General features: G+C 40.7%; 3 protein-coding genes across 4 annotated transcripts; 1 reads left to right on the top strand and 2 right to left on the bottom strand.

The window, feature by feature from the left end:
* Positions 1-3600: 3600 nt before the first annotated feature.
* Positions 3601-25944, top strand: LOC108048010 (locomotion-related protein Hikaru genki). 2 transcript variants are annotated; one of them, XM_044456470.1, is made up of 9 exons: positions 3601-4069; positions 16566-17690; positions 19616-19840; positions 20889-20986; positions 21462-21536; positions 21931-22267; positions 22957-23445; positions 24410-24592; positions 24932-25944. In XM_044456470.1, exons 1-9 carry the CDS (start codon positions 3940-3942, stop codon positions 25138-25140), a joined length of 2871 nt encoding a protein of 956 aa, XP_044312405.1. In that variant the 5' UTR covers positions 3601-3939; the 3' UTR covers positions 25141-25944. The 2 variants fall into 2 exon arrangements, with proteins under 2 accessions (XP_044312405.1, XP_044312406.1); XM_044456471.1 differs by lacking the exon at positions 21462-21536.
* Positions 6908-11444, bottom strand: LOC108053197. Its single transcript, XM_044461858.1, has 16 exons — positions 11199-11444; positions 10920-11120; positions 10784-10865; positions 10622-10722; positions 10278-10548; positions 10003-10220; positions 9634-9948; positions 9415-9566; positions 8765-9005; positions 8490-8690; positions 8354-8435; positions 8193-8293; positions 7854-8124; positions 7581-7798; positions 7211-7525; positions 6908-7144 (listed from the first exon to the last, which is right to left on the bottom strand). The coding sequence occupies exons 1-16, from the start codon at positions 11395-11397 to the stop codon at positions 6984-6986; spliced, it is 3129 nt and encodes a 1042-aa protein (XP_044317793.1). The 5' UTR covers positions 11398-11444; the 3' UTR covers positions 6908-6983.
* On the bottom strand, positions 11700-13913 carry LOC108048011 (probable cytochrome P450 4p2). Its single transcript, XM_017128461.2, has 8 exons — positions 13655-13913; positions 13374-13574; positions 13237-13318; positions 13081-13181; positions 12751-13021; positions 12472-12692; positions 12096-12410; positions 11700-12038 (listed from the first exon to the last, which is right to left on the bottom strand). The coding sequence occupies exons 1-8, from the start codon at positions 13854-13856 to the stop codon at positions 11872-11874; spliced, it is 1560 nt and encodes a 519-aa protein (XP_016983950.2). The 5' UTR covers positions 13857-13913; the 3' UTR covers positions 11700-11871.
* Positions 25945-27793: the final 1849 nt, after the last annotated feature.

Genomic DNA, 27793 nt, shown 5'->3' with positions numbered 1-27793 from the left:
CGCTTACTTTTAATTGTAATGCCTTCATTAATTAGAAAACAAAATTAACCTGAGAAGAGGAGAAAGGAAAAGTACGTTTTTGTTATTTTTATTATCGTTCATTACAAAGGCGAAAAAAAGCTTAATTGCAATGCACCGAGTTTGGCAACCTTTGCTCCCTTTTACCGTGTGAAAATGTATTCCGTTGACCTGTTTATTTTTTTGGCTCCTTTTTGCATTCGGAAAAGCGTTTTTTGTCCGAAGAGTGGGGAATTCCCCGCTGGCAGTTGATCAGCCATCAGAGAGCCCATTGTTGTGGCTCGTTGCTGCCACTTAACGTATTTGCCACACATTCAGCTCGCTCTACACCTGTTATTCCCGCACTGACCTCCGACCTCTGACCTCTGGACCGCTGATGACCGGCGGATGCAGGAGTTGCAGGAAATGGCTTCAGCGGGAGCCACCGGGGGAGTTTTAATTGACCAAACTGCCACTACACCTGTGGGATCAATTGAGATTTATTGCTTGGTCGTGTCAGTTGTGTTTTGGTTTTCACCCCGGCAACTGCCCTCTGCGCATTTTACTCTGCCATTAGTTAGTTATTTAATTTGCAGTGGGAATTTCCATCTGGCATTTCTGATTTGCCCACTGACCCGGCTCGTTAAGCATTTTTGGGGTAAACAAACCGACAGCTGCCAATGTCATTTGCAATTCAATGCGAATATGCCCTAATTACGAATGAAAACTGGGGAAGCTTTCAAGAACTTTTTGCCACCACAATTTTCCCTTAGATGATGATGATGCGGGATTTGTGTAAGCCAAATATTTGTATCAAGACTGGTTCCGCTCCCCCACAAAATAATTTGTAGCTGCGATTTCCCCAGATTATATTCGTGTTGGTCCGCTCTTTAATGACATTTTGAGCGTCTTAATGACTTAATGGCCTTTCGGTCGTCAAAACGCTTTTGCCGCATCATTGGCAATGCAATTAACTCGAGCATTTTGCTGGTCGCCGGTTTTTTGTGTGCGGTAATTAGTTGGCAACTTCCTCGCTGTCTTTTCCGTTTGTCTGTGGGAGTCCTGTAATGGTTTTTGCCTCTGACTGCGCGCGAAAATTCATTAAAACTCGATAATTGCATGACAAGACAAGATCCCGGAACTTGGCCATCGAGTGCGAATCCTTGTTTATCCCTTCGCTCGGTATCTGGCAAATGGCGTAAAAAAGCAATTGATTTACTTGCAATTGATAATTGTTTGCTGTTCAATGCACTGAAAAAATACTCTTAGGGACCTGTTCTTAATTTAATTAATTCAAATTAGGTTGTTTTTTCAATATCAACATCCAAGAACAAAAATACGATTAATTCCTAGGCTAAGCATGACCTAAAAAATTCAAATTGGAGTAGAAAATAATTTTTAAATAATGCTGGGATTAAAATAAATCTTGTAGCTAAGCATTATACTCACGTTTAAGAGTTTTCAAAAATTATTTTACAACTTTTAGGCCATTTTAAAGATTAATTTTTGGTTATAAACAGCCGAAAATATCATGGCGCTCTTTTTAGGTAATTTTTTCTTTAAGTCAATCTTGAAGTGAAGAATATATTAATCAATTTATTAACCCACAATTATAACACCTTAGAATAGCTTATTTTCCCCATTCAAAATAAACAGCACTTCTTTGGTTTAAACTAACATAAATATTTAATGCTTGATTTCGTCTTTTATCCATTAATTTCTTGCCAAAGCCAGTTAGTAATTGCCTTAATTAAATAATTAAATCTGAAGAATGCAACTGAAATTCAGCAAATATTTTAATTTACCAAAAATCTGCGAACCATCCAGGTGCAGGCACTTTCATTTGCACCCAGGCAAAACATCAGTTATTAGCCTTCGGCTTGTCAGTAGCAAATCGAAATACCAGAAATGTAATTTCAGCCTGCGGTTGCTGGCCAGCAAATTGAATTTTGCTGTAAAGACCGACGTGGCTGAAGGCAGGATAAACATGCTAAACGTATAAATTTTCAGCCTGATTGCATTCCAAACTTTTGGGTGGGCCGGGTAGCTATGCCAGAAATTATACAGAAAAGATAATGCTGCTGCACAATTGGATTTCCAGCTGAGCAGGGAGAATGCAGCACACAAACATTCATTTTCCACTCGACTTGAGTTGAGCGCGTTTCGCATTTCGCATTTCAGCAAAATTTCAATGCGACAGACAACAGAGACCCAGACGGCATTGTTACGGTTTTGGCCAGGACCTTAACTTGAACATCCAATGAGTGACATTTATCCTGCGAGGGGAACCAGGACCTGGACCTGGACCAGGACCAACATTGCTGGAGCATTCATTTGCGTAATTAGTGGCCAAGTGGCATCCGCAACCTGGTTGCCAGTTGGCATTTAGCTCCAGCCGCAGCACAAGTGCTTTGAAATCACCGCAACTGCTGCTTGATTATTGGCCAAAAGGAAAAGGCCAGCAGACAGCGAACGTCGGCACAATTGATAGCATACCTTTCTGGGCAGAAGCAGGTAGATAATTGGAAATGAATGCGATCCGGGTGGGTCCATTGCAGTCAGATTTAACCTCTTCTTTATCTGCAGGATAAGTTACTTGTATTAATCGGACTTGTAGGTATTGTGCAATATCCAAACTAATACAATTTTCGTTCCAAAATTTTAATGAATTGTAAACTTTTCTAGCTTTTATAAATATCATATTATAGACCTTATTTTTCTCTGTTAGACATAGTTACCATTTCGTTAAAATTGGAAATGATTTTTTTTGTTGCTTACGACATTTGCTTCTTTAAAAAGATATAGCTTAAAGATATAACTTCGTTCAAGTTTTGGAATAATACTAAATTTAGAAATTCTTTTATTAAGATTTAAAAGTGTTTAAGTACTTAAATTTTTACCAAAACATTTTTAAAGAAAATTATGTTTCGACCTTTTGGAATAATACAAAACCTAAAAATTCTTTTATTAACATTTTTAAGTGTTTAAGTACTTAAATTGTTTACAAAACATTTTTAAGGAAAATTAATTTTCAACCTTATACATCGTTCAATTTGTAACCCAGTTTTTTAGTCATTTAGAGTGTCCAACTTGGTTTGCGCATCGAAATCGTAATTGATTTGCTGTGATTGATTCACTGCCGGAGTAAGAATGTTATCTGGCGGCATTAGGAAAGTATAATTAAATTAGTTTTAAACTGGAAAGTAACTTAATCAGCGTGGCAAGCAAGCGGAAAACTTCATTTGTAGCTGGCCACAAGGGGCGAGGAGGCGGGAGGATAAGGGGTGGGAAAAAGAAAATCTACGTGAGAGTTACAAGGGCACGCACACAAGCACACGGAAAAGCGAAAGCGGCAAGAGAGGAAAAGCGGAAAAGAGGAAAAATAGCAACAGCAACTAAGCAAAACATGGGCCAAACCAAAACAAAAACACACGATTTGCCGGCAAAATGCACGTGACATCCTTAGGGGAGTTTCGTCGAGTGATATCCTTCGTCCTTAATGCCGAATGCAACTGAACGAAGCGGAGCCGAAGCTGCGCAGAATCCAACGAGCGGTATAAAAGCGAGACGCTCGCAGGACTCGGAGCATTCGATTGTCGTCATTTGAAAGGAGAGGTTCTCAACTTTGAAAAAGGATAATACCGTAAAGGACTGAAAACAAAAGTGAAACTTTAAAGCCAAAAAAACAAAAAAAAAAAAAAAAACGAACACACAGACGCACTCGTTGCATATAATTTTGTGCGAGTGTGGGTGACTGCTTGCGAGTGTATTGAGCCAGAGTGTCTTTGTGTGCGTCGTTGGCCAAGTGGATTTCTATTTTTGCTTCATTGAAAGCCAGCTCGTGAAGTGCAGTGGTGTCATATTAAACTCGAGAAGACTTTACGAATATCTTGAAAACATTAAACGACCAAAATTTGGGCAATTGCATTCTGATCCTTGGACATGTGGAGCAGGCAGCGTATGCGCCATAAGCCGCTTTGGGCCCTAATATCCTTGACCGTTTTGCTGCTGGTCCTGGACAAAAGCAATGCCAACACGGAGCCCGTTGAGACCAGCACCACATCCGAGCCAGGTGAGTCCTAATTGCCCTGCCCGCACACGTGTGCCTCCGTTTGACCTTCGCCCCCTGGCCAAACGAAAATGGTAAATAAATTATGACAGGCCTCAAGCTCGGTTACACCGATGCTGATGCCAATGCCGATGCCTGATGCCCAATGCCCAGGCACTTTATTAAATGGCTTTCCATGCCTGCCCAGCGATTATCACACACGCACAAGTCGGGAAACAACAAAAAAAATAAATCCAAAAGAAAAGCAAAACCGGAGTAGAAATGAATCCGAAACAGGAAGGGAAATTGCAGAGCGCAAGAGCAAATAACTGGCAGCAAATGAAATATTTCACGGCATCTGCGGCACAAAGGCAATCAAAACGAACCGAGAACCCATGGGCAACCTTAATCCCAATCAGAATCAACAAACAAGCAAGGGCAGCGCGAAAAGCCAGGGCCACTGCGGAAAAAACCTTCATAAAAAATCATGAACGAAATTATGAATTCTTGATCTAATGATAATGAGAACATTTTCGTTGGGAAAAATATTAAGGTTTTATTATTTATTTGACTGGAATCCTTAGTGCCATTGCTCTTGTATAATCAAGAATTTAAAGAGAGGTTTTTGAAACAATAATTCACATTTTTGAAAGTATGCTATACATTTCATTCCTAATAGGGAAAAAAGGGCTTTAATCATTCCTAATAGGGAAAAAAGGGCTTTAATTTTTTATTAATGTTAGTATTGTTAAAATTATATTTTTTCTCCATTATGAACATGTCATTTTGTTCTTATAATTTTTGTTTAAGAATTACGTTTTATTATTACATCTAATTTTATTCTTATATTTCTAGTTTGCACTTTAAGAGTTAATTTTTTTACAATGGTTGAACATTCTTAAAATTGATTTAAAAAAAATTCCAATTACATATTCCAAGGACATTTTAATTCATAATATAGACACAAAGAACTTGTCGTTTTATTTTCTCTAAATAATACATTTTAAGTCATCTAGACTTTTCGAAAATAGCTTATAGAATATATGATTACTTAAATTAGAATTTTGTGATTACTAAAATTACTTTGGTGATAAGTGATTTTTGTTATGGTGTTGATTGAGTTTTTGTGGTGCAAATGAAAATGGATTTAAAAAGCATCTCCAATATTTAATGAAAATTGCTAGCTGAGTAGATTTTTTGAAAGTCTTCATATCTCTAATGATTTATCCCTAAGATCGCCATCTATATTTTTCTCATCCTTTTTTTCCAGTGTTAAAAGGCATAACAAATGAAAGGTAGCTCGAGCCAAAGGCAATTGCACGAAAGCTCGTAATGAAGTATGGCAGGCCGTCTGAGGCTGGTAATAGAAATTAATAGCGTCATGTGTGAGTTTTGCGAGAGGGAGGGAAAAAAGTGGTCGGGGGAATGGGAGAGGACATGGGGTAAAGGATAAAGGATACACGGGGAAGTGTAAAGTGCCCTACGACGACACGCAGATGCGCATAAAGTAATTAATTCACTTTGGCCTCCATCGCCAGTCCATCCCTCCGCTTGCCCTCTAATTTCCCCTAGCATTTCGACAGGGCCAGCTGTTGAGCTTTTGGGGTTTTAGCCTTCACTCAGCCAAACTAAAAGGACGACGCAATTTTTTTTTGTGTGCCAGCTATTGCGACTTCTTTTTTGGTTGTAGTTCCACTTTTTTTTTTATTTTGCGCAGTTTTTGGCAGTCAGGGGAGGGGTGGGAAAAAAAACCTTGTGCAGTTTCAATTTCCAGCAATTTAAACATTTGCTCGACACACATAAAAGCGAGTGGAATTTAATTTACATGACTCACAAATGGAATCCATTTAATGTTGACTTATGGCAGCGAAAGAGTAGGACATAGAAGCACTGATGAAATATGCAATAACCGATGTAGAAACTAAAACTGACAGCCCAACCGAGCTCCCTTTCACCCATTTTTCTTGTCCTGCCCCATAAATCCTGGGACCCCAGGATAGATGATGATGTTGCACAGTCACACAGATAGGCAAACACTTCGAAAATATGAGTATTCATTAACTGATAATGAAAAATAGAAGCTTAAATCGTTTTAATGGGTCCTTTAAAACCCGTTTTAATTAGAAATGGTAGAGTAAATAATAATCTGATTTTAATGAAAATGTGTCTCTGTTTTGAGCAATAAATAGGTTTCTATTTCTATATTTTATTGCTCTAATATGGAATATTTACTTACTTACTTTCACTAAGTTTTTTTGAGGAACTAAGAGGATTTCTGCATTTAAAGCTGAAAGGAAAAACTTGCACTAGGCAAATAAAAAACTCCAGAATTGATCTTTAAAGTGGCCACTATTTTTTCAGTGCACACACTCGTGCTTTTCGCCAGCCCATGGTCACATGTCTCTTTGCCACATTTTATGTGCTTAGAACAAAGCTGAATCTGCATTATGCATGCAAATGGTATAACCGAGTAACGAACTGTCAAAATCGCAGTTAAGGCAAAAGGAAGTCAGTGAGAAAGAAGCCGAAGAAGCAAAACCAAATGACAAAAAGTCGCCAGTGCATTATGCATTTGCATTCCTATATATATATATACATGTACATGTGTGAGCCAAAAGACAGAGATAACTTGACTTTTCCTGGGCTCCCTCAAAAATGAGAAGAGGAAATGGCTGAGAGCTCCCACTGTGTTGGGAAATGGGAGTTGGAATGGTAATAGCCATAGGTATAGGGATAAAAGAGAACTGCTTTTGCCCGCCAGTGCATGAATGATTTATAGGACGGCAGCTGTCGAGATGCCAACGATTATCGGCCATAAGCCAGTCACAGCGACATTTTTACACCCCAGAAAAGAAAGGAGTCTTTGGATAGAGGCATTCTACATTGCATTTTATGAGTAACAGAGTTCCTGGAATAAATCCTTTCCCTTAAGGCTGAGTCACTTTCTTCTCACAAGCTTCACTTTAATTTTGTTCTGAGTTCGCAGAGTTATCCCCGTTTGAAACACTATTTCCTTGGGATCGATAATTGGCAGAACATGGAAATGCTTCAGGAGAACCACCATCAGTGTTTTCATCTCCTGCATGGCATACTTTTGACCTGCAAAAAGAAAGTGTTAGTTTAGTAACAAAGTTATGGGAAACAGTTAGAGAGATTTCCTCTTACCAATACAATTTCTCTGGCCAGCACTGAATGGAATGTAGGCGTAGGTGTGACGATTCTGGCAATTTTCGGGCAGGAATCTCTCCGGACGGAATTCATCAGGGGAATCCCAGTACTTGGGGTTTCGATGGATGTCAAACACATGAATGACAATCTGGGAGCCCTTTGGCAGAATAAGACCATTGGCCAGCTCCGTTTCCCGATTGGTTTCCCGACCCATATCGGGAACAGAAGGAAATAGACGCATGGTTTCTTTAATAAAGTATTCCAGGTATTTGAGCTTATTTAGGTGACTGATGTCCAAGTTTCTTAACTCATCTGAAAGGGTTTAAAGGGTTACAAATGTTAGTATCTTATTGATATCCTCACATACCATCTATATGCTCCTGAATCTCCTGGTAGACTATTTCTTGCTTGTCAGGATTCAGAGACATGTTCATCAGACCAAATATAAGCCCAATTGAGGTGGTATCGTATCCCTCGAACATTAGGGTGTCCACCTCCTCACAAATGCCAGTGTGATCGATTAGGCCATCCTTTTCAGCGTAAATCAAGGTATCCAGCATGGCAAATCGCTTCTTTGGGATGAATCTAAAATACTCGGTACCATTATTATAATTGACTTTCAAACAAAAAATATTCTTACTCATCATCGTCAGCAGTCTGAGTGGCTTCTCCGTTGTCCAACTCATCTTTCAGCAAAACTCTTCGCTTGGCAATAATCTCACTAGAAAATCCATGTACCACATCGAGCGCAGAAGCATAATCCTTGGCAGCAAACATATTGAACAGTGAATCGCTCCACAAAAGTGGGTTTGTCATTCGACGAATAAAACATTCTTCAATCTGTCTGAAGTTCTCCCTGTAGCGATCGCCCTTCTCGGCCATCTCATCTAGTTTAACACCCATGGCCGTCTCTATAGATACGATTACCGAAATTGATAACTAAAATAAATCATTTACAAATATTTAATTGCTAACCCACCACAAATACTGTTCAAAGTAAATCTGGGTATAACATCGTTCAATGAGATGATTGCCTCATCTTGACCCTTAAATTGCTGTAGAAACTTAAGGCTCTCCGTTCTAAAAAAGAAGATAAGGTAGATTCTTCTTTATCATGTAGCTTAAATTGTTTCAACTCACTTGAAAACCTCCTGAAACTGATTCAATATATTAAAATGGAACGTTGGGGTAAGCATCTTACGCCGTGAATGCCATTTCTTTCCTATAATGTATGAGAAAATAGAAAAACAGAGAGCAAAGAGAGATCCAAACTCACCAGTCGATGTCAATAAACCAGTCTTCAAAAATGGGTGCAGTAAATTGTAAAATATTCCCTTATTTATCAAATTCGGATCGTTAAGAACATTTTCCGCGTTTTCCGCATCGATAATATTATAAATCGACGTTCCCATTCCATATTCCACATAGTTCTCACCCAATTGTTTTGCCAAATTACGAGAGTGATTGAATACACCAGCTGAGAAATAACATTTAAATACAGACAGAGAGATAGATAAGCTTTGGGAATACAAATTTGTATAAGTAACTCACAGTGATCTACCCCGTATAAATCGAAGCTGTTGGCAAATATGGTAGTGCCCTTGACTAAGGGAGCTACGCTTTCTAAGGGCTTCCCATCCTTTGTTCGAATTCTCTTGGCGAAGAAGCCAAGAACACAGTAATCCTTGTTGATTCTATAAAGCCAGCACAGAAGTGCACTAAAAGCTCCGACCAACAACAAGACTATCATTTTGGCACAACAGCAGCCACCGACTTCTCTCGCAAAACTGAACTAAGCGATCATTATCAGCCGGTTTTAAACACAACAATTACCGGTATACATCTGAAACTGATTAGATTGTATCTTATGTATGTACATGTGTTTGAATGTGTCTAGCTGTGCTAGAGCTATCAAATTATATTGTCTGTGCTTTGTAGTCTCAATGAATGCTTAGAAAAAATTGTATTCCTCTATCAACCAGTTTATTTATAAGTATACAATACAAAGCGGTGGTATTTAGTATTAAAAAATTCCAAACAAAAATATGGTACATAAATTTACCTAGTGCTTGATATGTTTTTAATAATAGCTTTGCAAGCTATGTCACGGTCAATTTATGTTCTATAATATAAATGTTAGAACGAGCTATGTACAAATGTATATAATCTCCCGAAATGGCTTAGCACTTTGTTTATGTCCGCCTCACTAGCTTTACGTGAATCTTGTTTTGGGTGCGCAGAGTTATTCCCGTGTGAAAGACAATGTCCTTTGGATCGATTGCTGGCAGTATCTTGAATTGCTTTAGAAGAACCACCATCAATGTTTTCATCTCTTGCATGGCATACTTTTGACCTACAAAAAAGAAATGTAAATTCAGTATAAAGGTTTTTGTAGAAAATGTAGTGAGATATTCTCTTACCAATACAATTTCTTTGGCCAGCACTGAATGGAATGTAGGCGTAGGTATGACGGTTCTGGGAATTTTCGGGTAGAAATCTCTCTGGTCGGAACTCATTCGGAGAGTCCCAGTACTTGGCATTGCGATGAATGTCAAACACATGAATGGTTATCTGAGAAGCCTTTGGCAGGATCAGACCATTGGCCAATTCCGTTTCCTGAACGGCTTCACGTCCCATAATGGGAACCGAGGGATATAAGCGCATGGTTTCCTTCATAAAGTACTCCAGGTATTTCAGCTTATTCAATTGACCCACGTCCAAGTTACTCAAGTCATCTAAAAGAGGTTAAATGATGAGAACTAGCTTATTGCGAGCATATATCAACTAACCATCTATGTGCTCCTGGATCTCCTGGAAGACTATTTCTTGTTTATCAGGATTCAGAGACATGTTCATCAGGCCAAATATAAGACCAATTGAGGTGGTATCGTAGCCCTCGAACATGAGGGTATCCACCTCCTCACAAATGCCAATGTGATCGATGAGGCCATCTTTTTCAGCGCAAATCAAGGTGTCCAGCATGGCGAATCGCTTCTTTGTGATAAACCTGTGGTTAACACGTAATATTAAATATGATTAGATCCTGCTTAAAAAGCTTTCTTACACATCATCGTCAGCAGTTTGGGTGGCTCGTCTGTTGTCCAGCTCTCCCTCCAGCAAAACTCTCCGCTTGGCAATAATCTCGCTGGAAAATCCATGCACCACATCAAGGGCTGAAGCATAATCCTTGGCAGCAAACATGTTAAACAGGGAATCGCCCCACAAAAGTGGGTTACTCAAACGTCGAATGAAACATTCTTCAATCTGGCTGAAGTTTTCCCTGTAGCGATCGCCCTTCTCGGCCATTTCATCAAGCTTAACACCCATGGCCGTCTCTGTAGATATGGTCAATAAATTTTATATTGTTCATTTAAAGCCAATTAAATTTGGTGTTATTTGCATACTCACCACAAATACTGTTTAGAGTAAATCTTGGTATAACGTCATGCAATGATATGGTTACCTCATCTTGACCCTTAAACTGTTGTAAAAACTTAAGACTCTCCGTTCTAAAAACAGGAAATTTAATTAGGTATTATTAAAGTGTTATTTTATATTTCGGGAACTCACTTGAAGATCTCTTGGAACTGATTTAATATATTGAAATGAAATGTTGGGGTGAGCATCTTGCGACGTGCATGCCATTTCTTTCCTAAAATTTGAAATGATGAAAGAAACCAAGCAGCAAATTAAATAGGAAACTCACCAGTCGATGTCAACAGGCCAGTCCTCAAAAATGGATGAAGAAAGTTGTAGACCAGTCCCTTGGTTATCAAATTCGGGTGATTTAATACATTTTCCGCACTATCCGCGTCAATAATGTTGTAAATGGACGTTCCAAAGGCATATTCAATGTAGCTAGTACCCATTTTTTTAGCGCGATCACGCGAGTGATTAAATACACCAGCTAAATACACTCATTAAAGTATATTTTGCTATTTGATAAACTAATTGATGCCAAAGTTCGGCGATTACTATTACTCACCGTGGTCTCTGCCGTACAAGTCGAAGGTGTTGGCGAATATGGTTCTACCTTTGGGTATGGGAGCTATGCTCTCCACAGGTGCTCCATCCTTAGTACGAATTCTTCTGGAGAAGAAGGACAGAATGTAGTAGTCCTTGTTGACTTTGTAGAGCCAGTGCAGCAGCACACTTAAAGCAACGATCAGCCACAAGAGTATCATTGTTGCACAACCGCCTCAACTGAATTCTCCCACGAAACTGATCATACCGACCGCAATTATCTATCTAGGGGAGCTTTTACTATCAGGCAACAATTACACTTATAAAAAGCTGAAGCGATTAGATTGCCCCTAAAAAACATTAATATTCACGCTTCGCTAGCAGCGATTTGTAGTCGAGTTCACCTAATAATAGCTTAACTTTTAGTTTCAATAGACGAGTGAAACGCTCTTTCATTTGACTATCCAATAAACCGGTTCAACAACTGAGTATATTACATTGTTGTCATTGAAAGAATATCTGCTGCATAAACGAATAACTATTTATTTTAAGCATTAAGATAACAAAGTCTTGTAAATTTGTATGGCTTAGTCTTAATATTAATAAATGCCATTGAAAAGTCAGGGTCAATAAATGATAATAGATGAGTACTAAACTTTGAGATGATTCATCTAAGCCTCTAAAATCGATATCCACTAGTCGCATTTCCGCCTCACAAGCTTGACTTTTATTTTATTTTTAAACCGCAGGGTTATACCCGTTTGAAAGACAATGGACTTGGGATCGATAACTGGCAGAATCTTGAACTGCTTGAGAATGACGACAATCAGTGTTTTCATCTCCTGCATGGCGTATTTCTGACCTATGTGGGTGATAGATAAGATGTAGAAGCGGCCATTTCCAACATATTTTCACTTACCAATGCAGTTTCTTTGTCCAGCACTGAATGGAATGTAGGCGTAAGTATGCCTCTTCTGGCAATTCTCGGGCAGGAATCTTTCCGGGCGGAATTCATCAGGGGAATCCCAGTACTTGGGGTTGCGATGGATGTCGAAGACATGCAAATTGATCTGAGAACCCTTTGGCAGAATTAAGCCATTCTCAAGCTCGGTTTCCTGGATTGTTTGACGACCCATAATGGGAATTGAGGGATAAAGACGCATGGTTTCTTTTAAAAAATAGTTGAGGTGCGTTAGTTTGTTCAATTGGCCAAGATTCAGGTTGCTCAGGTCATCTGGAAAGGATCCGAAATTAGAATTTACTATTCTCCTAAATATATTAATGATTAAACTTACCCTCAATGTGCTCCTGGATCTCCTGGAAGCAAAGTTCCTGATGTTCAGCATAAAGTGACATATTCATAAGGCCAAACACCAGCCCAATATAGGTTGTATCATAACCTTCAGCCATCAAAGTGTCCACCTCCTCACAAATGCCAATATGGTTGATGAGGCCATCTTTCTCAGCGCAAATCAAGGTGTCCAGCATGGCAAAACGTTTCTTCCTCGAAACACATCTGATCAAGGGAAAATAAAGGTAATCAGTGGTAAAAAGATATTTCGAAATAAGCTCACATATCATCGTCAGCCGTTTGAGTGGCGCGTCTATACTTGAGTTCTTCTTCCAAGAGAACCCTACGTTTGGCGATAATCTCGCTGGAAAACTCGTGAACTACTTTTAGGGCTGAGGCATAATCTCGGGCTGCAAACAGGTTGTATACGCAATCATCCCAATAGAGGGGATTGCTTAGTCGCCTAGTGAAGCCCTCGTCGATTCGATTGAAGTTCTCTCGGTAGCGATCCCCTTTCTCGGCCATCTCATCCAACTTAACGCCCATGGCAGTTTCTAATAAAGAGATTGCCGTTTGCATTATGGTTTTTAACAAATAATTGATATTCAAGTACCACAAATGCTGTTCAGTGTAAAAATAGATATACGATCTCTTAGCGTGACAACGCACTCGTTTTGGCCCTCGAAATGGTGAACGAACTTCAGGCTCTCTGCTCTAAATTTTTAAAATAAAGTTAAAGGTAATTATTATTGTTATGGAAATTACTCACATAAAGATCTCTTGAAACTGGTTTAATATGTCCAAATGAAAAGTCCTAGCGAGCATACTCCGTCGCGTGTGCCATTTCTTTTCTATAATATAAGATTTTATAAAAGGGAGAACCTCTAATATATATTGCGATCTCACCTGTCGCTGTCAGAACACCAGTCCTTAGAAATGGATGTAGGAAATTGTATATATAGCTTTTTGTTATCAGATTCGGATGGTTCAGAATGTTCCCAGCATTGTGAGCATCAGTTACGTTGTAAATAGAAAAGCCCATGCCATATTGAAGATAGCTGTTGTCGTAAGTCTTCGCCAACTTGCGCAAGTGGCTGAAAACCTCGACTAATTTGGCCAATAAAACAGGGATTGATTAAGTATGATTAAGATAAGGAACCTTATGTCAAGGTACAACAACTGCTCACCGGCGTCTTTTCCGAATATATCGAAGCAGTTGGCACAGAAGGTACGGCCCTTGGCAATGGGAACTATGCTCTCCGGGGGTTTCCCATCCTTGGTTCGAACCCTCCGGGCGAAACAGCCGAGAACGCTGTAGTCTTTGTTTACCTTATAGAGCCAGTGGACGAGCACACTTATGGCGACGGAAAGCCACAGAAGGCAAATCATAGCTGTCGATGTGAATCGGTTGGCCTCACATTCAGCACTGTTTGGATTTTCGATTTTCAGCTTTCGAGCTTTTTATTATCAACCGGCTTTACAACGCGGAGCACCCGACTACTACTGATTAGATTCTGCTCTAAAAACTTGTTTTTCTTTATGCTTTTATTTTTCGTTCGCTCAGCTGGGCGATATCACCCAATGAGTTTTATTTGTGAAGACTAATTTAAATCTCATCATAATAACACGAGTCACCCAAGTTATCGGTAAAATTTTAAGTCTTTTTTTTTAGTGTTTTTTTTTTAATTATTTTAAATTGGTTACAGTAATTGGATATATCTGCGCATTGGAGGTATTGGATCAATAAGGATGCATCAAGTCAGGACTTAGATTCACTTTAAATCTAAACCAACACTTTAACTCCAGTTCGCTTAGCTTGTCACTATGTTATGAATCTATTTGGATGTATATATATTTATATTTAATACCTTTAAATAGAGTAACAAGCAGAATCAAATACAAGTTATAGGTATAGCACTTGTCAAGAAAAATTATATACCTGGATATGGAAACTATGTTTTCAGATTTTTAGAGAAACAAACCACAATTATTTAGAATTATTACAAAAAATCGACTCACAAATACAAACCAAGATTTTAACACAGATTTTAAAAGAAATTCATCCACAATCATTTAGAAGTATAATACTTTGAATTCGGATTTCTTTAAGATAGTTATGGGCTCCGAAGTTCAGGTTTTTGGACCTTTTTTTGCTAAGCCATTTTTCATTAAAATGACGAAAAATCGACCCAAAAATGCAAACCAAGATTTGAACACAGATTTTTAGAGAATTAATCCACAATCATTTAGAGGTATGCCACTTTGAATTGGGATGTCTGTAAGAAAAGATATGGGCTTCGAAGTTCAGGTTTGTGGTCACTTTTCTGCAAAGCCATTTTCTAAAAATTTGGAAAGGGGTTAGCTCATTAAAATGACTAAAAATCGACCCAAAAATACAAACCAAGATTTGAACACAGATTTTTAGAGAATTAATCCACAATCATTTAGAGGTATGCCACTTTGAATTGGGATGTCTGTAAGAAAAGTTATGGGCTTCGAAGTTCAGGTTTTTGGTCACTTTTCTGCAAAGCTATTTTCTAAAAATTTGGAAAGGGGTTAGCTCATTAAAATGACGAAAAATCGACCCAAAATAACAAACCAAGATTTAAACACAGATTTTTAGAAAATTAATCCACAATCATTTAGAGGTATGCCACTTTGAATTGGGATGTAAGTAAGAAAAGTTATCATTATCATTTAGTAGAAACCCTTTTATTTTAATATAGGGTCGGAAATGTGCTATTCACTGCGTTATAAACTTTTGACTGAATTTTTAATATCCTCTGCAAGAGTATAAATATTTGTGATGAGGGTTTTTCCTTGTATTTACCAGTTTTAATCAACTAAGTGCCGATGCCCGATGGTCATGGCTCCACTTTTCTTTGCCACTCTGTTGAATTTACATCAACAGCTAATTGGCGATAGAATTTCATCAATTACAAAGAATGCAGTGATTTCATTACTATAGTACTATAGATTGTTGACCTACTTTCTGCCAAAGAACATGACACATTAAGGAACAAAAGAAAAGTCGAAAGGGAGAGTAGAGCTGGGAAAACTTTAATTCAGCCCTCGGCGATAACGAAAAGCTGACTAGAGATGGAAATGGCGAAAAATGCTGCCACGACTTCTGCCCTCCTTTGCAACTGCCTTAAATCCTGGTTCTGGTTCTGATTCTGATTCTGACTCTGTTTCTGCTTGAGTTCGTTCTGCCTTCCACCTCTCTGATGTAAAATTGAAACTTGAACTGTGCGTTTGTGGCACGACCTTCCTCCTTCCTGAACGCCCATTCCGCCCCATGATTACTTGCCTGCATGCCAAATGCATATTGGAAATTTGCAATTTCGATGGCACTCAACGTCGGGCGACGTCAAGTGGAAAGTTCTTCCCAGCCAGGCCAAGTTATTAAATTAGATCATATATGAAATATTTATGGCAAGAGTTCGAGGCAGACTTGAAATTGCATTACCTCCAACCAAGCCACAATCTTGGAGACTAAGTTTTGGTAAATCTTCACTGAGGCAAAAATCGATTAATTTACGTGTTTTAGCCTGTTTTGTACGGTTATTTGAACCATATATACATATTTGCTCTTCAGTTTTATTAAATATTCCCTTAATAAGCTACTAAAAATCAAGTTTAAGAAATCCATTGGCATGAAAAATAAAATAGCTTGTTTTAAAAAAAATGTATAGGTACTTTATGTAATGATAGAAAGGCAGTTTGTTAATAAATAATAAAGTGAGGACCAATATATAAAGATTAAAATATTTTTAAAATTTAATAGACCCCTGAATTAATAAGCAAAAATAAACTTAATAAACATGTTATAATTTTGTTGTAAAGTTCGAGTATTACAACAATAGTAAAAGAAAAAAATTTGTCTTCTTTGAATTATTAAATTTTGGTTATTTTTAAAATTAACTACTTTTAAAAAGAAAACTAATTACTTATGAGATAATTATTATTTTATTTTTATTATATTTATATAAAAACACAATAAAACCCTGCAGACTTTTTAAACCGTTTTTGTTGTTGTAATTTGTGTAAGATTTTTCTAAGTGCTCTTATTTTCCATTTTCCATTATCCATCCGCAGATGCCTCACCGGGCTGTCGGGCGCCGGATGTGCGCTTCACGATTGTGAAGCCGGAAGCGACGACGGAGCAGCCGCTGGCCAAGTTCGAGACCACGCAGGTCTACCTGCCGGAGGACTTCACCACGGCGGATGTGGAGTTCGTGGACTCGGTGCCGCGCCATCCCAACGAGAATCATGCGGCCGTAATCAATCCGTATTCCCTGGATCTGGGTGACGACCATCTGCATGTGGGCGATGCCGCAGCCAGTTACGTTGGCGACGATGATCTGGGTGACGAGGATGAGGATCTGCATGGTGACCCGGAGGACAAGCGCTTGAATGCCAATCGCAAGCAGGGCAAAAGACGACGAGCCGGCTCGGGCCGTAGGCGTAGGATTGAAAACGAGAATGGCCAGACGGGCAGGGGGCGTGGCAGTCGATACAAGCGCCATGCCATCCTCCATGATGCGGAAGCCTCACCGGATACGGATCGCTGGGCGGGCAGCAAACTGGCAGCCGAGGGCGATGTCTACTATGTGCACATAGCCGACATCCTCAAGAGTCGTGAACCGAATCGGGAATTGAAGTCAAAACTGCACAAGCTCAAGATGAAGGCTAGGTTGAACAAATGTCTGGCGGAGGGTGGCAAGGAAAAGTGCACCAAGCTCACCAAGAAGAAGCCAAAGAAGAAGGTGGCCAAGGAGGAGCATTCCCTAAAGAAGGAGAAGAAGCTTCTCGATGAGAAGCAAGCTCTAAAGAACAAGAAGGTCCTTGAAGAGGGGCAATCCGCGATGAACGAGGAGCAGCAAGAACTGGACCAGCCGGAGGCCACTGGACATCACCGCCGACGCGGGGACAGTCACGCTGCAGAGCTCGACCAGCGTGACCGGAGCCCGCGTTGGCGTCGCCGGCGCAGCACCGAATCCAAGGGCGATCTCGGCCAGCTGCCTGAGGAGTCCGGAATCGGACCGGAACCGGAAACGGATCCCGACGAACTGCAGCAATATGGAAATCAGTCGAGCAGTGCACGAGTGGCCCTGTTGTGGCAACGTGTTAAGCGCAAGTCCGGCAAGACCACGGGTGCACTGAGCCGTCCGAAGGGTGGTGGCGACTCCAGCTCCAAGACCACCAGCCGCAAGGACAAGGGTGAGTGTGCGTCCGCACGGCGGCCAGACACTGGCAATGCCACAGTGTCCAATGCCTTGATTGAATTTGCCGCCGCTGTCGCTGTCTCGTTGTCTGTCTGTCCGTCCGTGTCGCGCTGCCCGATCGCACACAGATACAGATCCCACAGAGGGGGTGCGACTACCGCCCCGAAATGCCCTTGCAAAGGTTAAAGGTCGCGAAGTGACAGTATCTCCCCAGTTGTCCGTTTCAGCCATGGTGCTTTTAACTGTAGGGTATTATGAAAGGCAATTGAATAAATGTTTTTTGAAAGGAGTATCTTCCGTTCTTAACAATGCTAAGCTTATTCATGGGTGGATCCCAGGGCAGTTCAATCCCCCACTTGATCGAAGAATGAAAGAAAATGTGGTAATAAAAAGGGTTATTAAAAGCCCCCTAATCTGATTCAACTATTTAAGGTTCATTTACAGCATTGGGTATTATGCTTAAAACCATTTTCAGTCCTAAGAATACTGTTCTGAGAATACGGTTTTTCATTGCCAGTGATTATAATTATCTAGGTATTATCTATCCCAAGTTTAAAAAAACCAAAATACCTTCGTATTCAATTTTATGGAATATGTATATAGATACAAATATTGCGCATACCTCACCAAAATAATACGTATACGCCTAGTAAACACTAGAACCTTGTTTAAAATTAATTATACGCCCCGTGCCAACTCAAACTCCCAGTCGGTTGGCCACTAATTTCAGCGCTTCATCATGCTTGCCAGCTTTATAACGTAGCTAAATTTTGACAATGTCTAGCGGCAAATATTGAAAGCGCTTTTGCAAGGGCATTTCAACCAACAGAAGCACACATGAGTACACACGAACACCCGAACACCCGAACATTAACGGAAGTTGGGAGCAGAGGACACACCAAACATACTCGTAAAAGCTAATCGCAGTCACAGCCAAAGCCACAGCCATCGCGTCGCATCGTATCGCATCCATAGCCATGGCCATATCCATAGCTCATCCCCCAGCTAAATTCACACCTGCACCGGGCACCATGTGCACCTGTATTTTCCACCCTCTATGACGGCCTTTCATTACCCCCTTTTTCGCCATCGGTGCTGCGTGGTCATGGTTTATTTGCCAGTCCATATCTTTGTCGTGGTTAGAGTTCAGAGTTGAGAGTTGTCCGTTGCCGGTTGGCCCTTTGTTCTGGCCGGAATGATTTTCCTTTTGGCTCCTTTGTTTGCCTTGGGTTCGCTCCCCACACCGCCTTTGTCCGTATCCTTCGCCACATCCGTCTCCGTCTCCGGCTCCTTTGCTGTTTTTTCCTTTTTTTTTTATTCTATTTTCTATTAGCCAGCATAATATTATCTTTCGTGTTATCTCTGCCTTTTCACATCTCCCTTAGTTTTTTTTTTCGAGCTGCCTTTTGATGGGGTTTCTGGGAAATGAAGTTGTATCCTGTTAAGTGGCCACTTCGCCTGCCTTCTGGTTTTCTTTTAATGCATATCTAAGCACTCGGGGCAGGCCATTGAAGTTTTCAGCTGGCAGCACTTTTCGCACGTCTCGTGGTTTCTCGATGGCTTCTCCACGGCTTCAACGTGGCTTAATGTGTGTGCCCAAGAGGCGTACTCGAGGATTTTGCAGCTTCCTTCAGCACATTTGGGGCCATTTCGAGTCGAGTTTTGGGTCAGCTTAGATGGGCATTAAGATCGCTCATTGTCCACGGGCACTTCATTAGCATCCCCATCTTCATCTTCATATTCATTTTCGCATTTTCATTCGCATGCCGTTCGACGGCTCATTAGATGCTTGCTCTATTTGCTCTATCCCCCCCCCTCTGAACGTCTATCTACCCCCCACCCCTGTTTCTTGGCATGGTACATTGCCCATCTCACGACGCCCACACCTTCTGCTCTTATCGTCCCGCCTCGAATCTCTAGGTATCTACGACGAGGAGGCCGGCTACACGCCCGTCCATCCCGACGATCCGGAGTTCGACGAGGAGGAGGAGGAAGACGAGGAGGTCGACATCCTGCAGCAGTTCACCGAGGTGTCGGAGATCCGGTTTCCGGGCGAGATCGGCCCCATGGGCGATCGGCGGCTGTGCAAGATCCGCTGTGTCAAGGGCAAGTGGGTGGGTCCGTTGTGCGCCACCAATGAGGAGGGTAAGTGAGCCACCGGCACCGACTACACCACTTCCACTCAAACCAACCCCACTCACGCCCACGACAATGCACCATTAATTATCCGTATTGAAGTACACACAGATACTTAGTTGCAGTTGCAGATACATAGCCTCAATTACATATACACTTAAGCCACACAAACAGTTGCGATTTCATTTATTTACGTGCGCAAATAAAGACAACACAATCAGTACACAAGCGAATACAGCACACGGATTGTTGTTTCATTTTAACCCCATTCAAATTACTCGGAAAAAAAGTATCTTTCATCTTAATATATTCACATTTGTGTTTTCCCAACAATGGTTATTATTTTAACATGTCATTTATTTAATATTTTCAAACTTTTTCTTTTTGTTGGTCACTGGTTATATTGGTTATACTTCATTTTTATGAAGTTTATTATTTAAACTAATAACTTTAAAGATTTGGATGCGCTACTGAAATCTCTACAGATTTTAAGACAAATTTAAAGAAATTCTGAGGGCTGTCAAAATGTTTAAGAATACTTGTCAAAAGGACTTTCTTTTTCAAAAAAATGCATCAGCTTATGTTTTCTAAGTTACTAGTGAAAAGTTCAATTAAATTTAAATCACTTAAGGGCCGATTTATCAATGTGATGTTATAGCTCTGATTTGTAATCTGCAAGACAACGTTTACATGAATTGAAATTAAAAATTTTCTTCTCAATGTGATGTTAATTCTTTGTAACTACAAAGGGTTTCGGACTGCAAAACCCTAAAATGCAAACTTTTTTCGTCATTTTCGTTTTGAGAGCTGAAAAGTTTTAACTAGAACATTTTCCTTAGTTAGAAAGAGTTCTGTTAGACACATTTTAACATGATAATGAGAAAATAACATACATTTTACTTAAGAACATTGAGAAATCGATAGTTTACGTCAGTAGAGATTCCAGTAGTACTCCATGTCGATATGCCACACACAAGGCTTTTTGGTTTGGAAAAAGAATAAGTAACCAATTGGTGATATTTCTCCCCCGTATACCGATATATATCGCCATCCGCAGACGATAATGGCAACGTGAAGTTTCAGCCGCTGTACAAGAGCTGCCACGTGAACCGGATACCGTCGCACCTGCTGCTCAGCTACCGCAACATTTCAGTGGTAAGTGGTTAGAGGTCGACGAACCGTCGACGGGTCAACTGGCTGCCGCACCACCACCAATACCACCGCCACCACCACTACAGCACAACAACACATACATACATGCAACGCACACGCACACCGGTACACCCAGTACTCGTACATGCATACGATTTGTAGATTTCCGGATTCTCGATTGCTTTGGCGAAGGGATCTCAGCTCCGATCTCGATTTCGACTTCGATCTACTATATATATCTCTCTCTGCCTGCCTCTGTCTACTCGCACCTGTCTATCGCTCTATCCTCATCTCAGCCTGAAAATCTCACTAAAAATCTCAATATCTCAATATCGCAATATCTCAAGACCAGCGACCAAGCCATCTGCATGCCGATGCTCAAACGAAATCGGGCAAAAAAAATATATAAAGATTCCAAAAACGATTCTCTATAGTATGTGTTTGTTTTTTTGGTACTCTCTGATTCTATCTTTTGCAGACACCGATCCCACCAAATCGCGGCTGGCGTAAAACGCGCCTATCCAAATCGACACTTCTCTCAAATACAGAAATTGTGAGTCGTCGTTGTAGCTGTTGTGTAGATTGCACTTACCAGAAATCCACGACCCGAGCACCAAGAAATACACACACACACACACCACAGAAATACACCCACCAAAAACAACAACACCAGCAGGGAGTGAATGCCAGATATAAGATACAATTTGAAAGTTGAAAGATACGAGAATACAAGATACAGATAACACACAGATTGAAAAACGCGAGGAACTGCACGCCAGAGCAACCAGCGCCACTTTCCCAGTTCGCGGGAACAACTGATTTTTTGATAACTTTCTCCACTTTCTCTCTCTCACTCTCTCTTTCTATTTGCTTTCTCCCTGCCCCTCGCTATCTGCACCCTTTCGCTTTTCCCTCACCGCTTGCTTGCGATTTGCCCCTTGCCTCAGAATGTGGGATGGGATCTGCCGCACGGACACTCGCTGCAGGCGCGCTGCCAGGAGCTGGGCATCTACAAGCTCCTGGGGGAGTCGCGGGTCCTCTGCTCCAACGGCCTGTGGGCACCGCGCATGCCCAGCTGCGTCCCGACCACGGTGCTGACCAACTACTCGGAGGACAGCGCCCCCTCGATCCGCATAAAGATCTTCAACGGATCGCACTCCTTCGAGCCCTCTGGAGTGATGGCCGTTCCACCGCACAGCACCGTGCTCATGGACTGCATGTATCCCAGGGTTAGGGGCACGCCGGAGTGGAGCTGGACCAGCTGGTACATGCAGTACTCCACAGGTGAGTGGGTCGAAAGATGTTCCACCACAGGATTGGGACTAAAACTGAGACAAACTAAAATACTAGACAAAAGTAATATGATTTTAAAATGTAGTTCAAATGTTATGCAATTTTGTGTGTTTCATTAAATTTACCATTAACACAGATTTAAAATATGTCTAAATGGAGTAAATTTACAATCCTGCTTAAGGATTACCATCCACCACATCCTTTCTGTCTTCTCTAGATATGAGATATCATACAACTTACATGTTAAATACTATTGAGATGTTGTTTAAAGTTCACATTTGTCAGTCTGAAATCTTTGGATAAATAAATTTTGTCCACAATAGCAACACAATTGAATAGCTATACCAGTATTATGTAAGCCCCTAGATGTAGGCCACATTTTTTTTTAAATAACTAGTCAAGAAATACTTACATATGAAAACCAGCTAATCTTAAAAGCCGGATACCAAAATAACGAATTCTTCCTTTTATGTGCATAAAAAGGGTAAAAACTGTTAAATAAGTGGAACATAACATCTTAACAAGAATAGGAGGAGTTTAAATATATATTTTTGTTAGCACCTAAAACTTTTGCTTGTTTTCCTTGTGTAGGCTATTTGTTTTTGGAATTATTAGTAAAGTAAATTAATGGTGTACAGTCTTTAATTAACATGTTTGTAATCATTTTCTTTGCCCCACAGGATGGTCCCCGTCTCAGGAGGAGAAGGCCGTGCGCTACCGGCTGAGCATCAAGAACATCGAGAACAACGACTCCGGCACCTTCACCTGCACCTCCCCGCGCGGACTGACCAACAGCATTGCCGTCGTGGTGGCCACTTCGACGTGTCCGCAGCTGACAGAGCCGCTGGCGCCGCTCAAGCTGCGTTTGGAGGGCAACAAGCTGGGCCAGCGGGCGCTCTACGAGTGCCCCGAGGGCTTCCGGCTAGATGGCGCCTGGAACGCCACCTGCCTGGCCTCCGGCAATTGGTCATCGCCGACGCCGACCTGCCATGCCATCCAGTGTCCGCGCCTGGAGCTGGACGACCCGCACCTCAGCCTGATCGAGCTGAACACCTCGGCATGGGGGCGGGCGGTGTTCAAATGCCAGTGGGGCTTCAAGCTGACCGGACCGGCGCAGCTGGACTGTGAGCCGTCGGGCGTCTGGAGTGGCCCCGTTCCGCGTTGCAAAGGTGAGCGATCGGGGCGGAATCCCTTAAAGGAGGTATTATTAAGGGTTACAGGAGGATGAAGTTTATTTCTGAAATTATCTACAGTAGATCTGAACCGAATTAGGTACCACAGAATTTAGCTATTCAGTAGACAATCATTCATACAATTTCTAATTGTCAATATAATCAGGAAAGAAAGTTATATGATCTTATATTTAAGCTTGAAAAACTAAAGTAAAATTCAATGAAATCAAGAACAGTTTTATTTTCTAAAACATAGAAAGCTAAAAAGTTTAGGGGTTGTTTAAATATAAACAAATCAGCATGGTTTTTGTATAGCTTATTTTGTTGTGCTGATTTCGTTGGCGTCAATGCTAACTTACTATATATGTGGTGTCAAAGAAATTTCTTTCCTCCAGTATACAATCGGCGTGACCCAGAAATCTCTTTTATTTTGACGAAACTATTTACGATCAATTAAAAAATAAGCTTTTAAAATAAATTTCCTAAGCTTTAAGAAAATTTACAACTAAACACATAAATCTTATTTAAAAATCCATAGATATGTTATAAAGCCCTGCATGAATCAACAGTATCTTCTTGCGCATTCAAAATATAACCCACACAGAGGATTCTTTCGAATATATTGCGATGTTTCAAAACATTAAAATCTCAGATTCATAACAGAGGGATAAGGATAGGATAATAGTATGTCCCTCTTTTGTTTAATTTTTAACTCTTTCACTTTTCTTTTTTCCCCGCCGATTCTTTCCATTAATGTTATAATAAGTTTGGATTATAAAGTTTCGAATTATAGGAAATGTAATAAATTTATTTAAACACTGTTGGTTTAGGCAGGACTCTTAGGTGTACCACCCCTATTTCGAATTTATGTTTATATGTAAATGCCACTTGTACTAACTCTCAAATCCCCCATTACTGGTCCACCTCTCCACCGATCGATTGCCCGCCCCCCCGTCCGCAGTCATTCAGTGCGTGATGCCGGTGGCGCCGCTCAACGGGCGCATCGGGGGCACCAGCCTGAGCCAGAGGCGCCTCACCGTGGGCGCCCTGGTCACGTTCAGCTGCAACGACGGGCACAGCCTGGTGGGCGAGTCGAGCATCATCTGCACGGAAAATGGACAGTGGTCGCACTCGCCGCCATTTTGTAAGTAGACTCGCTACTCACTCACACACTCACTGACATAGACACGTATATATGCGATGTATGCGATATATACGCTATATATGTATATGTATATGCGTGCGCTGCGAGAGATTGCCGGCGCACCGCTCCTCCTCCTCCTCCTCGTGGGCCCGCTCACAGACCAACCCAATTAATGACTCTTGTGTTGTATTTCCGCCGAACAAACGACCTGATCTCGATTTCGAAAACCGTTCACGAAAACCGATCACGAATCATCAATTAACATACCTGATATCTGATACCTGATACCTGATAACCGTACACGCATGACCTATGTCCACTGACCATCCACGATCTCAGGCAAATCGCAGTGCCCCTATCCCGGCGATCCGCCCAACGGCCTGATAGCGCCGCTCAAGTTTAACTACGATGCCGGAGATTATTTGAGCGTCCAGTGTCGTCCCGGATTTGTCCAGAGTTATGAGGGTCCGCCCGAGCGGCCCAAGTGCCAGCCGGATGGCCGGTGGTCCGGTCCGATGCCCAAGTGCAAAAGCTACGAGGAGGTGTAACCTTCAGAACAGAAACCGCGACCGAAGTCGATGCCCAGAAACCCGAAGCCAAGGATTCGCCGCCAAGTCAGCATTACGGATCCTAAACTCCAATTGAGCGGATGCCGTAATTCCGAATACAGATCGAAACCGAGTGATATTTAGATTAACTTAGTGAGAGGTATCAAAATTAATAGATATTTTATCAGATAGGTTCAATTCAAATCATTATCTTTTAGTGGCCCACGAATTTTCCAAAAAAGAGAAACTCTCCTTTCTAACGCTTTTCAAAACTATGTACTCTAAATAGATCAAGTTGATCAAGGCACACTCTACAGATATTCGTTCTTCAGATTGAAAATAACTTTGCGCTTGCATTTTATTATGAAGAATCCTTGTACTAACAATAACTATTTAATGAAATATATAATCTACAGCTGCGTACAAGTATTTATGTATTACGTATTCTGGTTGCAACTCAAAGTTAAATAAATGTAAATGTTTAAATGAAAAACAAACACAAAACTTACCCACAGTGCGAGTATATATATATGTATACAGATTAACAATTCTATTCCACCATAAAAAAATGTATTACACTGAGAGAAATAGGAGATTGCAGCAGCAGTTGTTGGACGAGTGTTGATTAGTTAGGAGCTAAGAAATGCCAAGAAAAATAAAGCCACCGATTTCGGGGGCCGTTGAAAGTCATATCCTTTAATAATTCCAAATAGAGCAGAGGAGCATAGTATTGTAAGCAGCTGCAATCTTTGTGTAAGGAAAAGACCGTTTTAAAATAAAGTACGAACATTGTGTAAAATGCAATTCTCTGTCTTTAACTGTTTCCTTTTTGGCTCAGGGAGTTGTATGAAGAAGTGATATCCTTAAGCTCAGCGCGAAAGTGTGCCAAGGAAATCCATATGCACGTGTTTCTCTTTCGCCTAAGCCAACTGCTAATGCGAGCACAGGAGCAACATCCCCGGCAGCAACATCTACAGCAGCAACATCTACAGCAGCAACATCTACTTCAGCAACGAAAGCAAACAGTTAGTTCATAAATGTGTGCTGCACTGGAAAAATTGCTTTGCAAGTCAAGGAAATTGGATTAGAATTATACCTAAGAAGCATTTTTCCATTTGATTATGATTTAAAGCTGATTGTATTTATTTATTTTTTTGTTTTCTAGTCAAATTGGTTTAGTTTTACCTTTATTCATAAGTGAAGGATTGATGTGACCATTTATAATGGTAAAAGGATTTAAGTAACCATGCAGCTCATAGTTCTATTAAAGTTTTCGCTTTGTTCATAAAGATTTCATTACATTAAGTAATGTTTATTATGTTAAATTATTTATTATATTTTAAATACATTTTTAAATACCCCAAGCAACCGAAATGTTTTCCTGTGCATTTTACTTTTCCGTACAGCTGAATGGCAAGGTGGAAAGCGGAAGTGAAATTCATTTAAAAGTTGAGAGGGGCGTGGAAATTTAGTTGGTAATCTTTCCCAAGGTTTTCCGTTCATACGAGCGCGTGTGGCATCAAGTTTGCCAGCACAGCCCGCAATGTGCACCTGGAAAATTAATTTGTTTTGTTGCTTTGCACCTCGAAACGATTGAGGCTTCATTTCCCGCCGCCAGCTCATTTTCCACACATGGCCGCAGAAACGCCATTGTCGTTTATTCTCAACCACGCCTCCGCTCATTTAATGGCAATTTGGATGTGGATGTGGATGCGAACCGGAATGTGGCTGTGGATGTGGGTGAGTATGTGCCGCGTGGTTGGGTCTTTTTGGAGGAGAAAGGTGTCCAAATTGAGACGCCCCGTTGTCACAGCAGCAACTTCTATACTGTGCTATGTGCGTAATTAAAATTAACTGCTCCTGTTACTCGTACTTTGGGCGCAAATTGGTTTTGCTTGTTTGCCAGTCTCAAAAATTAATACAACAGACTCTGCGTGGGCCCGACATAAAACTCGCATTTAACTTTGACTCAATTTTGAGTTCGTAACTTTAAAAAGGAAGCTACATGGTGGCCCCAATTGTTTGGGGTTAATTAGGGAACATGCAATTAGACGCACGCGGATGCGGATGCGTATGTATCCATGGGATTCGTATACATTTCCGATTTGGCCTGAAAGTTTACCCATATTCATTAGCACCTCTGGAGTTGCAGTGGAGCAAAAGCCATCGCATCCGGACATCCGAGTCAGCTCAAACATATCACAACTGCAATATTTTCCGTCCGTGCTCTCAGGCCAAAGCGATGAACTATGCATGTCACGTAGCTCAAAAGCGGTGTCCCCGCACTTTGAACCCAACACACACCGCCCACCCACCCACTCACATAGGAATGCTACACAGGGAAAATCACAGAAAAACTGATTTTCACCATTAACTATTTAAAAATGCTGATTACAAGGCTCAAATATGTCACATATGAGGAAATTGCTTACTTAAAGGTAATTTTCCCAAATAAATGAAATATTAGGAAGTTTCTTTTTTTCGCGTTAATTTAGAAACAGTTAAAATTGGGAAAAGTAATATCAAAAACCTTCCTTAAAGAATTTTTGTATGTTTTAAATGTATTTAAATATTATATAAGCCAGCTTTTTTTGGAAAACTTATTTTGAATAATAAACAAAATATACTTTAAATGTCTCAATAGTTTGTTTCG

The sequence above is a fragment of the Drosophila rhopaloa genome, unplaced genomic scaffold (assembly GCF_018152115.1).
Source record: "Drosophila rhopaloa isolate 14029-0021.01 unplaced genomic scaffold, ASM1815211v1 contig_115, whole genome shotgun sequence".
In the NCBI taxonomy this organism is placed as follows: domain Eukaryota; kingdom Metazoa; phylum Arthropoda; class Insecta; order Diptera; family Drosophilidae; genus Drosophila; species Drosophila rhopaloa.
Note: the sequence above shows the minus strand (reverse complement) of the source record. Positions and strands in the feature narration are given on the sequence as shown.

Excerpts from the sequence above, each read along its gene's own strand:
- LOC108048010 (XM_044456470.1), top strand. The coding sequence starts at position 3,940 with ATGTGGAGCAGGCAGCGTATGCGCCATAAGCCGCTTTGGGCCCTAATA. Across the intron at positions 4,070-16,565 it reads CAGCACCACATCCGAGCCAG|ATGCCTCACCGGGCTGTCGG; the intron begins GTGAGTCCTAAT and ends ATCCATCCGCAG. Across the intron at positions 17,691-19,615 it reads CACCAGCCGCAAGGACAAGG|GTATCTACGACGAGGAGGCC; the intron begins GTGAGTGTGCGT and ends TCGAATCTCTAG.
- LOC108053197 (XM_044461858.1), bottom strand. The coding sequence starts at position 11,397 with ATGATACTCTTGTGGCTGATCGTTGCTTTAAGTGTGCTGCTGCACTGG. Across the intron at positions 10,549-10,621 it reads TACTCTAAACAGTATTTGTG|AGACGGCCATGGGTGTTAAG; the intron begins GTGAGTATGCAA and ends CCATATCTACAG. Across the intron at positions 9,567-9,633 it reads TGGCCAAAGAAATTGTATTG|GTCAAAAGTATGCCATGCAA; the intron begins GTAAGAGAATAT and ends TCTTTTTTGTAG.
- LOC108048011 (XM_017128461.2), bottom strand. The coding sequence starts at position 13,856 with ATGATTTGCCTTCTGTGGCTTTCCGTCGCCATAAGTGTGCTCGTCCAC. Across the intron at positions 12,693-12,750 it reads CAAACGGCTGACGATGATAT|ATGTGTTTCGAGGAAGAAAC; the intron begins GTGAGCTTATTT and ends TCCCTTGATCAG. Across the intron at positions 12,039-12,095 it reads TGGACAAAGAAACTGCATTG|GTCAGAAATACGCCATGCAG; the intron begins GTAAGTGAAAAT and ends TCACCCACATAG.